We start from the raw sequence: 17,928 nt of genomic DNA, 5'->3' as shown, positions 1-17,928 counted from the left end.
ATGTATATAGTATGTAGAATACGTAAGGAATAATTGACGACAGGCCGTTGAATTATTATAAAAATAATGCACACCCGAGGTGGTAATGCGGTCACGACGCGAAGCGGAGTGGCCGTTACACCTCGGGTGTGCATTATTTTTATAATAATTCAACGGCCTGGAGTCAATTATTCCGCTTATACTACAGTTACCACACCTCGAAATATTGTTCAGATGATGTATTTCAAGACGTTTGTAAAGTTTTTGTCATTAAAACGCTCTTGTATGTAGGACTAATTCCTTGCGCATCTAAACCCATGCTCCGTTGCTAATTCCAAAACGTCATTTTAGAGTTAGTAACGGAGGTTTGAGCCACTGATAGCAGACTAATGCTGGACACACACGTAACGACTAGAAACATTCTCTGACTGTGAATGCAGCAGATTTTAAACACCGCTGTGAACACAGACTGAACGCGCTGAAAACGCGTGCATGATCAGTCATAACATAAGTATCAAATTACATTCATAACCGGCCTTAGAGAGAAGCATGTCCGTCAATATTATTATTTATTTATTAATTCAATTCGTTTTAATTAATTCGTTCATTCTTTTTTTCTATTAGTGACAGTAGACTAGACTAATAAATGAAACACAAAGCCCTTTTAACAAGTATAGGCCTATCAATTTTATTTATTTGTTATATTATCTTCAATAATTACGAAAACCCGTGCAACAGGACTATCAATTTATTTAAATATTCAGTTTAATTTTCTATTGATTATGAATAGGACTGTTTACTTTATTTATTAAAATTAAACTGCATGTTTTCATTGATTGTGAAGTTAGACATTGAAAATTGCAGATCAAGCGCATGGGGCTGCAGCTTTTTCTTGTTATGAATTGTATCGTATTGTCCGTTATTACAGTTGACTACGCGAAGTGATATGGAACTGTAATGAGGTCAAGACCTGCCGGAACTACTTTAGCCGTGCGGTTCCCTGAAAATAATTGCACACCTCAGAACGTTCGTCAACCAATCAGATTCAAGCATTCAACGGCCCTGTAGTATAATGTGCAGTAGTACACTAGAGTTTATTAGCTTTCTCCACACATGGCATGATAAATGTTCTCGAGTGGCCTAAAGTTTCAGCCGTAGTTTGTCCGGCTGTAGTCAACATGTTTATGGAACCGTCTGTTGCATTTATTAGGTTATCTTCTTCTCATGCTGCTTGTTCCCATGGGTTGTGAACTGCTAGATGTTTGGCCAACCTCTCCAGATCACATGCTGTAATATTTTTATCTTGTTGGGTGTCACAGAGACATTTTCTGATTTGTTTGTGCTGATAAACTTTAGTTGACTTGGGTTTGAACGAACAGTTTTGTGTGGCTGTTGTTCTCGTGCTAGACACAACTCTGCATTTACAACATACTTTTAATTTGATTTGTATTACTAAAGTCTAAATGCATATTATACAGTGTGTTAATTTATAGCAATAACTTTCAGGTATAAATGTATAAAGAAGACCCAATTAATACAGTGAAAAATTTATATTATAAACGTGTAAAATATTATTTGGAAAATATTTAATTTCTATTGTTACAATAGAAATGACTTGCTTTTAACAAGGTTATTTTTCTCCATAGGTGAGCTCTCCTTGCGGAAAGACTCTTCTGCTGTGCTTGATTTCAACAGCTCGAGGAAATGCAACGACAATAGCAGCCACTTTCAGAGCAGCATCACCTTTCAATGCGGCAAAACAATGGTGAGTTTTGGCGCGCAGCATGCGCTGTTAGTCAGAGGTGCCTGTGAACAGACTGTGGCATTTGCTGTTTGTTTCCTTCCACCTTCTTGCTGCGCAGGAAGAAATGACATAGATGGAAAACTTGATAAAATAATGAGGCAAAGTGAAAGTAGGTGTGGCTGAAGTTGCTCAAAATTGGCTTTGATGGATACTTGAACGTCTTGTATAGTTTGGCTTGTTATTTCTATCACTAGATTATATTTATGTATTGCTTGTTTGTGCTGAAATTTGTCCCTATATATAGTTTTTTTTTTCTTAATGCATATTTTTTCAATTTATTTCAGTTCATTGCCAACTTAGGCAACATTTCACATTTTGTTTAGTTTCTCAACTAATATTAGGACTGTCAAATCGATTAATAGATACATACAAGTATACACACATACACACCAGGGAACTACACTAACCTTTTCCACTGGTGGCACTTGCGCTACTAACTTTTTCAGTTACTGGCGCAAAACATGATTTGGTCGCACAAATTATTTATAGTAAGCCGCTCTGGATAATAATGAACAATAATGAAACTGTATTGCATACAGATGTGCTTTTTATTTTACTTGCCATCTTTTAAACCACATGCCGCCTTGTTTTCTTTAACATTGGTTGGGATAGATTTACTGCAATAGAAAATACAGTACACAATAATGTGCAAAATTAAATTATTTTGGATTTCAACATGCTATGGTTGCCACAGATGGGCAGACTCCTGAACTCTTAAAATAAAATAAATATAATCCATAAAATAATATAATAATAGATTTTCAGCAGCTATTGACTATTCAGTATTAAAGATTTTTTTAAAAATGCATGTCTACTTCACAATTAAGTTAAATATAATAAGCCACAAATAAGGCTATATTATAAGCTACATTGAACTTAATTATCAATTCAGATTCCTCACTTGCTTGGTTTGCTTGATGCCGAAATGCAGTGGGGAGTGCTGCTGCGTCACGGGATATGTACCGGTCTATACATTTCGCGTGCTTCATACTGTCATTGTGAAGCTTCAATTTACATGGACACTTATAATCGGATTGACGGCTCAATCGGACTAAAAAAATCTTCATGTAAACACCTTAATCGATCGGGTTGAGCTCGATCCGAATGCAATTTCGATCGGATTGAAAGGGGTGGTTTATTCCTTTTGTAATGCGATCGAGAGAACACGTCAACACTTGATCGGATTGAAAACCGAAACTGAAAGGACTGCGCATAATGACGTATGACGCGCGGAACGAGCTGTTCTTCCTGTTGAATAAAGTGTCATATAAATGAGTGTCCCGTTATTCTAAAATTCTCATTTCACTCAGCGCCTGTGAAGTGAAGCAGGACAACGTCCCACTAATTGTTATGGATTCTCATCCACAGACGACTGGTTTTGGCCGCGGGGAGGGGCATTTTTACTGCGTGATAAATATAAGCAGCACGGCAAAACGGTTCAATGCTCATTGTCTCCAAATCATGACCAGAGATGGATTAATATTACGTCTGCTGTTTAAAACAAATAAAGAACCAATAGTCTAGAGGAGAATGGTAATGCGCGAACAGCGGGAAACTTGTGACATAAACGCGCTCATCAACCCGATTACTTTAAGTCGCGGGGCTGAAGCCAACTTTGTGTTGAATGCTCAGAGCACGTTATAAAACGTATTCTTAAAATACACATTTCTGTTTTAATAAATGCTCATAGTAAATCATAGCATATTGCCTAAAACATAAGGTAGGAACAAAAATAATCAGTGATACATTTGCGACCCATTAAAAATTAGGGTCGCAATGGCATTTCAAAAGGTCGCATATGCGACCATTTTGGTCGCAGTGTAGTTCCCTGCACACACACACATACATACATACATAGCCTATACTATATAAACAGAAACTTTTATGTTAGATGCAATTAATTGCAATTACTCGATATGACAGAACTAATTTATACATACACACACACACATATATATATATATATATATATATATATATATATATATATATATATATATATATATATTATAATATATTTCCATTTTTATTTCAATTAACAGCAATATTTTACATAGTTTGTGTACAATAATAACCCTGCTGCAAACATTTTTGTCACATTGCTTGCGGATTTACATTACATTTGTTTTTTATTGTTTTTCTTCAAAGGGCACACCTGAGTTTGTCACCGTCTCTGAGTGTGTGCATTACTTTGAATGGAGGACGTATTTCGCCTGCAGACGTGGTAAATTTACACCACATAAGGAGGTGAGTAAAGTTGATGAGACATGCTGACCTTTCAGTTGGAGCATGAATGTGGGGGGAGGTGTGAATATTTAAATGTGTGTGTTTGGCTTTTTTATTTGTTCTCAGTGAGAAAATAATTAATTAAACTCATGCTTTTTCAAACTCCTGAGTTATGCATAGACATATAAGTTAATTGAATTGCTTCACAGTTTATTTATGTATATATTTACCTGTTGAAATAGTATATGTATGAATTTGGGGGAAAACTAATTCTTTTATTATGCTAATCCAAGCACAGAAAATGTGAAAATCCACTTTTTTAGATATTCTGCCTTATATCTTATATATCAAACAGAGGAAATGGCAGTGACTAAACTTTCTTGTAGTAAAGTTGTACATTTCTTTTCACCATTCAATGCATTTTTAAAGGTCCCCTGCTATGCCTTTGACTCGGATGGAAAGAAGCATGACCTCAACCCACTGATAAAACTGTCGGACGGCTACCTGGTTGACGACCCAGATGATGAAACTGATTTCTACATTAATATATGCAGAAGTCTATCAGGTATTTTCAACTCTGCAATTTTGTTAAGACTAACTTCCCTAGTTTCCCTCAATTACCAGAAAAATCTCTGGTTGAGAACTTCTTGTCAGCCCCTACAGGTGTTAGTCGTATATCCTCTGTCTACACCATGTTACTTTCATCTAGTACGTCCTCTCTCTCCTGCCTAAAGATGACTTGGGGAAAATGAGCTGCAAATCAAGTTATCGGAAGAGCTTTGGTCTGAGGCCCTTGCTAGAGTTAATTCTACTTCTGTATGTGCTCGGCTAAGTCTCATTCAGCTAAAAGTCTTTCATCGAATTCATCTTACCAAAGCCAAACTTCATAGATTGTTTCCAGAAACAGAGGACTCCTGTATCAGATGCTCCGTTTCTCCCGCCAATCACACCCGTACGTTCTTTAGCTGCCCAAAACTGGTCTCATGTTGGGCTTCTTTTTTTGACTTCATGTCTAGGGCTCTGCAGGTTTCTCTATCTCCATGTCCTCTAGTCGCCATTTTTGGTGTGTCTCACTCGTCATCCATCATGAGACAGAAAGCAGAGGTTATTGCTTTTGCTTCTCTTATCGCTAGAAGGTGCATTTTGTTGCATTGGAAGTGTCCAACGGATCTGATGTCATTCCTTTAACTTGAAAAATTGAAATATTCAACTCGGGGCTCAACTGATACACATTATACAATTTGGAACCCGATTTTAAATCTTTACGACTCTGTATCCTCACTAGATTCTCACTAAATATATCATGGGTGTGCAAGCTTTTTTTTTCTTTTTTTTCTTCTCTCCTCCTAAATAGGCGTATGTGTACGTACATGTTTATGTGTATGCATATTTTCATACTATTCTCAATTAAGTTTTTTTTCTTCTTTATCTAGGTATGCTTTTTCATACAATTGATAACATACAATTACTGTTTTTTTAAAAGTATAATCGTTTGTAGAGACTGCTGATATTTTCTAATCCTCCTGGGTGGGTGGGGGGAGGGGGTTGGGGTGGTGGTTACTCTGTTGTTGCTGTGGTTCTTTTTCTTTTTTTCTTTCCTCATTTAGTTATATGTTGGAAAGGAATGTGTAAAAGATAAAAGTGCAGACAATGTTTTTATCTTTTATGCTTGTATCTTTAATTATTTAATGTACACTTTTTTTTCTGTATAATAAAAATTGTTACAAATAAATAATAATAATTGACCCAAAAAAAAAAATCTATATATATATATATGCATGCAGAAGTCTAAGTGAGTTTCAAAAAAATTATTTGTATCATTTTTATCCATAGCAGTGAGTGTGTGCACTTCTCAAGAGTTTGGAAACCAATCAACAAACGTTTTGATTATATAGCTGCTTTAAACCAAACAATCCGCAAAGCACCTGAGCAGGTTCTTATTTAAACAACCAAATCATTTAACAGTGCAATGCAGATAACTAATGTCTCTCTGTTCAGATCCTGCTGGAATTGCCTGTCCCGAGGGATCTGCCGCCTGTCTCATCTCTGGCAAAGATTCCTTCGACATGGGTCAGCCTGTTAAGCAGCTCGAGTTGCTTTCCAATGACAAGTATGGGATCATTTATTAGCTAATTTGCTGTTAAGCTTATTACACTGCTGTTCAGAAATAAAGGCATTTATATATATATATATATACTCCAGTCTTCAGTGTCACATGATCCTTCAGAAATCATCCTGATGTGCTGATTTGCAGCTGAATAAACATTTCTCATTATTATCAGTGTTGAAAACAGGAACAGCATAACTGATGTTCTCTTTTTCAGACTAAGGCTGCGGTACGAGGGAGTCCAACAAATTCCAAAATTATGTAATGGCCACAGTCCAGCGGTGACGATTACATTTATTTGTCCCTCTACAAGACAGGCGGTAAGAAGATGGCTAAGTGTTTTATCTTATTGAACCTATTGTACTCCTTGAGCTCAGTTTTCTCAATGGTTTATCAGGGAAGTAACCCTAAGATGATCAGCAACTCAAACTGTCGGTATGAGATCGAGTGGGTGACGGAGTACGCCTGCCACAGAGATTACCTGGAGAGTCAGGACTGCAAATTTACCAGTGATCAGCACGACATCTCCATCGACCTAAGTCACCTGACACGCGGCTGTGAGTTACATTGATAGTTTAGAAAGTGATGTACATTTTTCTGTGGAAAGAATGAAGGAGCGATTCATTTGATGTGGTCTTTAAAGGTGCAGTAAGTGATTTCTGAGAAACACTGTTGATATTTGAAATGAACAAATATCGAAAAATAAAGCGAAGTTGACGAATGAACAACATGGAAGAACAAAGAATGAACATATAGTACATAAAAGTATATATAAGCAAGAGTTGGTTGTTAGTCGCCAGCAGCACACCAGCTCCAGGCAAACAATGGCACTCAAAACTGTCCTGTTACTATAGCTAACATTACAACAACAGCATTTATTGGTTCTGTGAATTATAGCAAAACCAATGTTACATATACATTATGGAGCAGAAACAACACAACCTTAGTGGCCGTTTTCAGTCCTTCACACTTAAGGCCTCTCCAGCGCTCCTCTCTAACGCGGTCCTAAAGCTCTTGCCTGATCATAACCCTTCTTTTTCTAGTGATATTCCTCTGAGCTTTTCTCTTTTGTAATGTCTCTCATCCTCTTTCTTCAAATCTCCCTCTTGCTCACTCTCTCCTCCCCTATCATGAGTGGACACGCCCCCTACTGCTGATTGGCTACAAGTGTGTTGTGGTGCACGATCTGATTCACATTCAACAGCGTTTAAGAAATCGCATACTACACCTTTAATGAGTACATTAAATGAATAAACCACAGATATACCAGTATCATGCTACAGTGGTACTATTAAAAGTTTCCGTTATTTGAAGTAAAGCTAATATAAATATATAAATATGAAAAACGTGTGTTGCCTTGCCAAATGGTATATAAATAATACTAAAATAACACTGATACCACTCATGTCTAAAAGCATGATAATGGTATGGTACCATGTCCCAAAAACATATTTCCATGGTTTTCAGTCAAAAAACAAGACATTGGCATTGTACTCTGTTCACATAACGTGGTGCTTCCATGGTACTATTTTGGTATGGTATATTTTGCCAATTTTTCATGTTAGTAAGATTAATCAGATGGGCAGTTTGTTGGATATAGAGTTTGTTTTCCCCACTAAAGGCGAAATAGAAGTGTAGTTTAGTTAACTACTGTCAAACAAAAATAAAGAAAATAAGAAAAAAATAATCAATAAACAAGCAATTGCACAAATAAATACAATGGAGCAAATATATAATTAAAATAAACCATGCCTTTCAGTTTTTTCAGGTAGGTCTAACAGTGGCATTCAGTTGCAGAAATTGAATAAAGTAATCAAATGTAAAATAGTGCATATAATCTTCTCTGTATAAATGTAAAAAAATATCCTTATTATAGATATAAAAGTTATTCAGTCAAGAGCAATGAGTGTTTTTTTTGTATTTTATTGTTTGATTAACATAAACACAGACATCAGCAGGAATATAAGGCTGCTGTCACTTTAAGACATAATGCATGTATCTAAAATACTGATACACGTGTTGTCTCTCTCGGCTGTTTATGTTCACTAATGACTTAATGGTGCAGTTCAATTTAATTTTTTTTACTGAGAACTGTTGCACCCGTACTGTAAACATAGTGAAACATTCATTAAATCAATAGCAGAACTTCATACAATTTAGCAAAAACACCAAACACCTCCTTCAATAACAAGTACACACAGTTGTGGTTCATCATCAAGTACTTATTTATGATGTATAATGCTTTACCATTCTTCATATTTTAGCTGCAGGCACACCCTATATGGCTGAGGCAAAAAGTGGCAGCGACACCTATATCTTCTATCTGAACGTGTGTGGGGAGACCAAAGCTGGTCAGTGTGGTGATGAAAAAGGTTACGTATCCACCTGCCAAGTTAAACAAACCGGGAATATGAAGAATATTGCTGGGAGATACAAGAACCAAAAACTGAGGTTCGGTTTTCCTCACATTTTATTTGTTACTGATTTACATAACCCTTAAATGCAGTGCAGAATTTAAACCGAAGAGCAGTCTTAACTCTTTGCTTTTTATCTTAAGATATTCAGATGGAGATCTCACACTAATCTACCCAGACGGCAGCAGATGTAGCACAGGATTCCAGCGCATGACCATTATTAACTTTGAGTGCAATGCAACTGCTGGTGAGTAACACCATGACTCAACACATCACTTGTGAAGTCAAGTGCTGATGAGACCACAGTTTTAACACTGCCTGATTGAGGAAGCTTAATGGCCTGAGAACCAAAAGGAAGGAACTGCAACGACGTGACCTAGATGACCTTGTTTCATGTCCAAATTTAGTTTTTTCAAAATGTTCCGCTCACAGCAGGCTTGTGGTTTTCAGGGAATGGCCTGCCGGTTTTTACGGGAGAGTCTGACTGCACGTATTACTTCGACTGGCAAACCGCGTACGCATGCGTGAAGGAGAAGGAGGACTTGCTGTGTCGAGTCACAGACCAAAAGAAGCGTTATGATCTGTCACCCTTAACACGCTACCCAGGTAAAGATGAGCAAGATTACTTGTGTGCTGGGAAGTGACGGCAGTGATCGATCATAAAAACTTGCTTTATGATGTTTTTTTGTTTTGTTAATACACTACTGTTCTAAATTTTAGGGTTGGTAAGATTGTTGTAATATGTTTAAATGAAGACTCATTCTCACAAGAGCTGCATTTATTTAAGGTATTTAAAAACAGTAATGTTGTGAAATATTATTACAAATCAAAATAACCAATTTCTATTTGAATATATTTTATGGAAAAGCTGATTTTTCACCCTGGTCTTCACATGGGCTTCTTCTAATATGCTGAGTTGATGCTAAATAAATATTTCTTCTTCTTATCAGTGTTAAAAACAGCTGTGCTGTGATTAATATTTACGGAGCCCGGGAAGTCCCATGTGGGGAAAAAAAAACAATTCGTGGCGATGGTTTTGCAATCCGTCCGCTCAGTTTATAAACCGTACTCACGAATTCTCAAACTGTTCCCTCGGTTTAACAAATCGTGCCCACGGATTAATAAACCGTACCCACGAGTTCCTAATCCACGCTCTCAGATTTGTAAACCGTGTGTTCAGTTTTTGCAATCTGTACCCACAAATTCATAAACTGTGCCCACGCTTTCGCAATCCGTTCCCACGGGTTTGTAAACTGTACGCACGGATTTGTGGCTCCTCCCCCAGTCTGTGCCGGCAGATTCAACCAGGCCCTCTGTTACGGTGCGGGATACATTGTGTTTATAAACTTTATTTTCAAAAATGGATAATTTCCAGTAATTTCTAATAAACGACAGAGAGTTGGGTGACGCTAACAAACTATTTTTGGGGGAATGAACTCAGTAGCTATACTAGAATAATCAAAAAAGACTTCACATATAAAAAATAAATATAATACAAACACATTTCCAAAACTGTAAAAGGTTAGGTTATTTAACTTTTTTACTGAATCCTTGCAGTATAAAAGTACTAAAAAGTTGTATTTTTTTATTTTTTTTATTTAACACCATTACAAGCCTTATGATTAGACACTGGAACAGACTTAAAATTAGTAACATTAAAACTCAAACCATAATGTAGTATAGTAAGTGGAAATGTATTTGCAAACTGGATTAAAGTATAAATCGTGAGCATTTGATGGGCCATATAAAATGATCTCAGACTGGTACTTTGAAACCCATTCTCAAAACTATGAATGTTTCTGTAAACATCTTAAAAAGTACTTGTACCAACTCGTCATGTGACTTATTGCGAATGTTTGTTTTCTCAGAATCTGAAGGATCTCAAAACTGGGAGGCTGTGGCAGCGGAGTCTGATAAGAAGCGTTTTTACATCAATGTTTGTCATAAAATCGTCCAGGAGGGGGCGGCCAGCTCTTGCCCTGAGGACGCAGCAATATGTGCAGTTGGTCAGTGCGCCATTAGAGATCCTGGATAAATCTAGATAAATGTGTATCATACTCATGATGATTCATTCTAACCCAATTTTTCTCCTCTTAGAAAATGGAAAAAAATTGAACTTGGGCAAATTCCTGTCTTCTCCGCAAAAGGGGCCAGAAGGAGATGACATCAGACTCATTTACACTGACGGAGACAAATGCAGAGAGAACATGAAGGTGAAAACGATCATCACTCTGAAGTGTAAGCCTGGAGATGTTGAGAGCGCTCCGGTCCTGAGGAGCGTGTCCAGTGACGGCTGCATCTATGAGTTTGAGTGGTTCACTGCTACGGCCTGCGTCCTCTCCAAAACAGAAGGGAACGACTGCAAGGTGGAAGACCCACAAGCAGGTACTGGACAGTGTTATTTTGGTGTTATCTATATATATACTATTTTAGTATTTATTAATATATTGAATTAGATTTTATTTTCATAATTTCATTTTTCATTTTTATTTTAGTAGATTTCTTATGTGCTTTTGAAACTTCTTATATGTTCTTGAAACTTAACATTTTCAACTTATTTAACATTTCTTGTTAAGTTTTCCAAAACCTATTTTATATAGTTTTACTTTTAGTTAAAATGCAGGGTTATTATTATAAGTAACACAAATGTTTTTTAATAGTTTTAGTTTCACTTTAAATAAAATAAATTTAAATTAAAATGTAAATATTTCTCATATACATTTAGTTTCAAAATTTCTAACACTTTAACTGAAATAAAATGACAACGGACAGCATAAAATGTAATTTAAAATATTAATAAAACCTATAATAGTAATAATGCTGGTACAATTGGCAAAAACTATTTAATCTGTATCCATTATAATGTCTTCTTCCAGACTGGATTATTCCACCATGTTAAGATTTTTCTATGCAAATTTTTTTTTTTTAAACTACGGTTGACATACATAAATTAAACTACACTTAATTAAACTAAAATGAAAATAATTAATTTAAAAAAAAATTCTGATCCATAGTGTTTATAATTTTAGTGTACCGGTACTGCTATTTTATTGTTGAGGGGATGTTTGGCTTAGTGGTTAAAGGTCGTGGGGTTTATTTTCCGTCTTTTAGGGCTGCTTTTAAATGTGCTTCTGTTTCTTTGCAGGAATTTCGTTTGATTTGTCCCCCCTTCAGAAACCTAGTGGAGGTTATTATAACATATCCAGGGAAAAGTATGACTACTTCATCAACGTGTGTGGCGATGTTAAGGCCGCACAGTGTCCAGAAACAGCAGGGGCTTGCCAAGTTGACCAGAGGTAAGTTCACTTTGGTCCAACAAGTTTCTTCTGTCCTCACTTGTGAAGTGTAATATGAAGCAACGGAATCTCGCCAATCACAACATATTTGATGTTTAACAGTGATTTTTGAACCAATAAGATTGTGGGTGGAGCGAACCATTTTTTGTTTGGTCTCTGCAGCGGCACAAACTCTTGGAATCTCGGCCAGTTCAACTCCAGGCTTTCTTACTATGATGGCATGATCCAGTTGACCTACAAAAATGGCTCTCAGTACAACAACAAGCAGCACACGCAGCGTTCCACACATATTTCCTTCCTCTGTGACAGAGAGGCCGGTCCAGGCAAACCAGAGTTTCAGGTATCGCACCTGCTCATTTGTTCTGTTTGTGCTGACTGTTTACACACACTAAATATTTTTAGCCTCACCTCAAGTAATGCTACTCTAGCATAAAGGGATGTGTGCTAAGCATTTTTTGTCTCAAGCTTTGCATTGGACACACCTTCAGACGTTATTCCTATAAAGGCCCTGATATACTTACAGCAATGTTTTTTGTTCTTAGGTTACTGTATATACTAATGCAACTCACACTGCTAGTTCAGTGTTTAGATGAATATGTAAATATGTGCTGAGTGCTTTCCATTTAATAACAAATTAAACACAACAAAAATGACAGCAGTGAAAAAACAGCAGTTAAAGTCTCTAACTCCCTATGAAATCAAAATTGGCTTTTAGTATGAATATGTTACATACATACATGTACACAAACAATGCCAAAATTTGCACTTAGAAGATATAAGCGTTCAAAACTTACAGCCTCTCTCTTCCGCCATCACTCTGCACTTCAGCTGCACTTCAGCTTCTCATCAGATATTCTGTCCAATCAAATGCTCTCTAGAATCTAAAACATCCCGCCCCCTACATTATAAATAGTCGCTGAAGCTGCTGATAACATCGGTCACTTGTTCACGCGTTTACTATTTTCTCCATGGTGAATGTCGCATAGTGGACTATATAGGGGATAGGGAACGATTCAGACAGTGTAAATATGATTACTATTGGGGCGAATGAAATCTGGTTTCACATTAGTGTCACACGAACCGCCGTAGCGCGCACAGTCTGCTCCGGATTAGAGACACGATACACAGAGCGGATCTTATGCTTAAGTCGGCGCAGACCAGAAAATGTATCAAACCCATTTGAATTCTGCACAGAATGCTATTTTTTAAAGCGATATGGAGGAGTTTAGGAGGAAACTGAGGCTTTACCGAGCTTAACGTTTCTGGCTGAGCTGTGACTTTAAACGATATTGGCTATTTTAAAAAGGGGAGGGGCTGTCCGATATGTCCCGCCCGGTCTTCCTGTTTCAGTGGAAATTACGTCAACACATTGAATAATGCTGCATGTTTCAAGGCACTTTTGTGGGACTTAGCTCTTTAACAACTTCATTTGCTACTATAAAGCACTCTCCAGTGTGTCCATGTTTTACTTGCGGACATCTGAGCTCGACAGACTGACCAGATGAAATTAACCAGAGATGTCCACATCATTGAAGGCGGAGTCTCAGAGTCACGCCCATCTATTACATAATGGCCACGGACCAATGGGAGTTCAAAGGTGTTTACTCCAAACGAACTTCGCTTTGGCCTGATTTTGTGCAAAATGACGTCACACCCGTTTGTTCTTCAAATTCTCTTGAAGTATAAAAGGGCTTTAAGGCTTTTGTTTTGTCTCGGAACAAAAAATATCCTTAATTTATGAATATTTTTCTGCAGGATGAGGATGAGTTCACTTATAACTTTAAATGGTACACTTCCTACGCCTGTCCAGAGAGACCACACGAGTGTGTCGTGACGGACCCCAAAACTCTGCAGCAGTATGACCTGTCCAGGTTAGCTTTCCTTTCACAAAAGACTCATGTCCTGGAGAAATCTTAAATATGTTACTGTAAATGTGAACTGTGACATTTTTGCACTAGTGTCATCAAACTGGTTTAAACAAATAATTGGTTACCTGAATACTTTGGCATTTGCCACTGATTAATCAAACAGAGTCCCGTCCCAAACGCATGTCATTGGTTGAGCCAGTGTTGCTGGCCGGATGATTAAACTAACAGTGCCATGTTTTGATAGTTCCACACTTTGAGTGAATCAACCTTTAAATGTCTATATTAAATTAATATAGAAATTGATATTTTAAGATTGACAAATTATTTCTTCTCCTGTTTCTGAAAATGTTCAGTGTAACAACACAAATGTGGCAAAAATATTTTGTTTAAAATCACTTTTCTTTAATTTCTCTATATTTCTTTAATATTTGGCAATAATTATGCTTTTTCTGTAGCATTAGACTACAGATAGCATGTCTCAACTTTCACTGGTTGGTTTGCTTTTTTGTAAATGTAATTTGTTTTGTACTATGAATTTATAATTAAGTATTGGTTTGTTACTTACTACTTTTTTTTCATGCAAAATATTAAACAACTTACTTCGAAGAGTTTCTTTTATTTTACTTTATTTTTATTTTATTGAACTCTTTCTCTTCTCATCTCTTGCCATACCGGAGACGTTTTTGGATACTAGATACGATTACTTGATATAAGTGCACTAATAATCCATATACCAATTCCTGAGACAGTGTAATCTTTTCTATACAAGTTTGACAGTATCAGAACAAGTGCTGGTAGGAAAGCTAGACAGTGTTAACAACAATGTCTTTAAACTGAATCAATTGTTTCCTTCCCCCTCCACAGTTTGTCAGTATCTAATGGAGGCAGGAACTGGCAGGCCATGCAGCTGACTGACCCCAGCGGCCCAAGGAAGTACTACATCAATGTATGTCAACCTCTTAAAGCTGTGCCTGGCTGTGACAGAAGTGCTTCCGTCTGTGAGATGAAATTTGATATTGGCAAGGTTAGTTCACTGACTGAACATTAGAGGAGAATGGACATGGTGAAATAAAACTGCAACACTGACAACAAATGTACATGTTAATTGAGCAGGAAGGCCAGTCTGAGAAGGTAGAGGTCAGTAACTTGGGAGTTGCTAAGAAAGGGCCGGTGATAGTGGAGCAGGACCAGCTAATGTTGGAGTACACTAATGGTTCGATGTGTGAAGCGGATGGAGTGACGACCACGTACACAACACGTATCCACTTTGTCTGCTCATCTGGGACCGCAGTGAGTCATTCCTGATCTTTTACTTGTTTTTAAGGCTTATTTAGTTATAAATCAGTGGCAACAACAATATGATAACAGTATATTTTTCTTTGCTCTTTTTCTTTAGCCATCTGGCCCTCGCTTTGTGCTGAACCAGAAATGTATCGTTGACTTTGTTTGGGACACAGAAGCAGCCTGTGCCATCTCAACTGTTGTTGAAACCAATCAGGTCAACCTTTTTACTTTTTTCTTTTTAAAGTGATTACTTTGAGGTAATGAAGAAGATTTTGTTTCTTATTTCTCTTTTTATCCACAGACATGCTCAGTGAAAAATCCCAACAATGGCTTTGAGTTCAACCTTCAGCCGCTGGCCTCTGAAAGCGGATACCATGTCAAGGCTCATGGAAAAGACTTTGTCGTATGAAGCACTTTCAAATCTTTCAAATGTTCTTGAGTAGGGTTGTAGTGAAACTCGAAAAATTTGAATATAGTGCAAAAGTTCCTTTATTTCAGTAATTCAACTTAAAAGGTGAAACTAATATATTATATAGACTCATTACATGCAAAGTGAGAAATTTCAAGCCTTTATTTGTTATAATTTTGATGATTATGGCTTACAGCTTATGAAAACCCCAAATTCAAAATTAGAATATTGTGAAAAGGTTTTCATAGCTGTAAGCCATAATCATCAAAATTATAACAAATAAAGTCTTGAAATATCTCACTTTGCATGTAATGAGTCTATATAATATATAAGTTTCACCTTTACGGTATTACGGTACTGAAATAAATCTAGATTTGCACGATATTAAACATTTTCGAGTTTCACCTGTACGGTGAATAGAGAAACTAAATAGAGACCGTAGGCAACAAATAGCAATAACAGCATTGGATGACTAATGAAATGAAACTGGGACTTTCAGTATATTCGGTAATTGTCAAGTATTCACTATTATTAAGTTTGAATTTGAGAAATAATGAAACCATATTGTACAAAAATTTTGATACTGCTAACTTTTTTCAGCACATTTATTCTGTACAGTCCTACTTTCTTAAGTTTGTCTCCAGTTTCTTTTTGCCCTCTTGAAATGCGTCTTTAGTGCAATTATGACAAATTGAAACCAAAAGTCACATACCCCTCCTGTCTACTGTAGGTGAACATTTGCGGCCCTGTAAAAGAGTGCGGAACTGTCGGAGATAAACCTGTGTCCGGCTGTGAGCTGGAAGATAAGAAGCCGGTCAGTCAGGTCGGGGTGGAACAATCTCTCCAGTTCTCCACCGATGGCGCTTTCACTCTTACATACAAAGGGGCCATGGACATACCAACAGGTGCGGGCCAGTGCAAAGTTCACCTGATGACCTGCACTTTTAGTTAGAGACATTATGCGTCCCGATTAAAAAAAAAACTTGATTAAATAGCTTATAGATGAAAGGTTTTCTTCTTTTTTTGAAAAAAAGTGTCCTGTGCTCACAAAGGATGCATTTATTTGATTTAAAAAAACAGTAATACTGTGAAATGTTATTACTTTTAGTTTAAAATAACCGTTCAGCATCATTTGATCATTCATAAATCATTCCAAGATGCTGATCAAGAAACATTTATTATTATTATAAATATTGGAGAAACAGTTGTGTTGCTTAATATTTTTGTGTAAACTGTGGATAATTTTTTTCCCATGATTCCTTAATGAATAAGTCATAAGTTCAAAAGAACAGCATTTATTTGAAGGATGACACTTTTGCAACATTACAAATGTCTTTACTGTGACTTTTGATCAATTTAATGCATTCCCTGCTGAATAAAAGTATTACTTGCTTTCAGAAAAATAATCTTATTGACCCTAAACTTTTGACCAATAGTGTATAAGGATTGTATAAAAAAAAATGTTGTACCTAACATGATCATATTAGGGTGTTCATGAGACTAGCACAGCTTTGTAGGAAATCTGTTGCCAGTGACAGCAATATTACACAAATGTATTTTATCACGGAATCATCAGATAATTTGATCATCAGAATCAAGTACTATAGAGAGACTTGCATTAAAGTTACAACAGTTCTGCCCCGGACTGAACCCACTTTTACCCTGTTTCCCATCTCTACTTTAGGCACCGAAGACACCTTCATCATTAATCTTGTGTGTGACCAAAAGGCCACTCCAGCTTCCCTGAGGCTTATACAGGAAGAGCTGGGCACAAGCACTCACGTAACCCACAATGTGTTCTTTGAGCTTTCCACTGCACTAGCCTGCGAGCCTGCTCCTGTAGATTGCCAAATCACTGGTAAGCCTTCCCATGCTCCATTTACTTAACAAAAACATGCTTTTAAAGTCGCCATGAAATGGAACTTGTAAAAGTCTTTCCTATTGTAATGTATATTCGAGTGTAACGGCTTTTTGAATAAGAATAAATGTTGGGTGAGACTTGATTTTGTCCATGGGGAATTTATTGGATAGTTGTGGTTTGCTATTGGTGGATGTCAGGTATGTCTCGCGCCGGTAAACACGTCATCAGAAAAGAGAAGTGAAGAGATGTCGCTGCAAGAGGGAGGGGAAGTTATTCTGATTAAAGATCATGAGGGTGCATGAATTAAAAAAAATTATGATATACAGGGATGAACCATTTATTATAACTATTGTCCATTTTGATTTCATGGTGACTTTAAAACTGAGTTGTGTCATTTCTGCACCAATATTATCACCAAACTCAAGCCGTTTCCCCTTGCATTTCCAGATTTACAAGGTAGAACGTATGACTTGGGTGACCTCAGCCTGGATGAAAAATATTATGTTCCTCTGGACACCTCGGATCAGGCCCGGACTCAAAAGTTTTACATCAACGTGTGTAAACCACTGCCTCGTGTCCAAGGCTGCCCTGGTGAGTGTCTACTGATGTGTTGACAGATTCTTTGGCTGGTTCTAGCTTGGTTCTGGGTATTTTGTGATTGATGGTTTGTTTATAACTGC

General features: G+C 36.9%; 1 protein-coding gene across 1 annotated transcript in view; it reads left to right on the top strand.

Annotated features, from left to right (window-relative positions):
- The window catches only part of igf2r (insulin-like growth factor 2 receptor), a 43,565-nt gene that overhangs the window by 6,642 nt on the left and 18,995 nt on the right, over positions 1-17,928 (top strand). Inside the window, exons 3-23 of the mRNA XM_079584643.1 lie at positions 1,626-1,744; positions 3,932-4,030; positions 4,439-4,574; positions 6,008-6,119; positions 6,334-6,436; positions 6,514-6,673; positions 8,381-8,567; positions 8,674-8,777; positions 8,981-9,136; positions 10,399-10,536; positions 10,628-10,915; positions 11,676-11,826; positions 11,989-12,166; positions 13,582-13,697; positions 14,559-14,718; positions 14,808-14,984; positions 15,091-15,192; positions 15,280-15,381; positions 16,118-16,292; positions 17,072-17,245; positions 17,696-17,839. Coding sequence (XP_079440769.1) covers positions 1,626-1,744; positions 3,932-4,030; positions 4,439-4,574; positions 6,008-6,119; positions 6,334-6,436; positions 6,514-6,673; positions 8,381-8,567; positions 8,674-8,777; positions 8,981-9,136; positions 10,399-10,536; positions 10,628-10,915; positions 11,676-11,826; positions 11,989-12,166; positions 13,582-13,697; positions 14,559-14,718; positions 14,808-14,984; positions 15,091-15,192; positions 15,280-15,381; positions 16,118-16,292; positions 17,072-17,245; positions 17,696-17,839 — 3,081 coding nt within the window. The remainder of the gene's footprint in view (positions 1-1,625; positions 1,745-3,931; positions 4,031-4,438; positions 4,575-6,007; positions 6,120-6,333; positions 6,437-6,513; positions 6,674-8,380; positions 8,568-8,673; positions 8,778-8,980; positions 9,137-10,398; positions 10,537-10,627; positions 10,916-11,675; positions 11,827-11,988; positions 12,167-13,581; positions 13,698-14,558; positions 14,719-14,807; positions 14,985-15,090; positions 15,193-15,279; positions 15,382-16,117; positions 16,293-17,071; positions 17,246-17,695; positions 17,840-17,928) is intronic.

Source organism: Phoxinus phoxinus (genome assembly GCF_949152265.1).
Source record: "Phoxinus phoxinus genome assembly, chromosome: 16".
Lineage (NCBI taxonomy): Eukaryota > Metazoa > Chordata > Actinopteri > Cypriniformes > Leuciscidae > Phoxinus > Phoxinus phoxinus.
The sequence above is the reverse complement of the archived record's forward strand: the minus strand, read 5'-3'. Positions and strand labels throughout refer to the sequence as shown.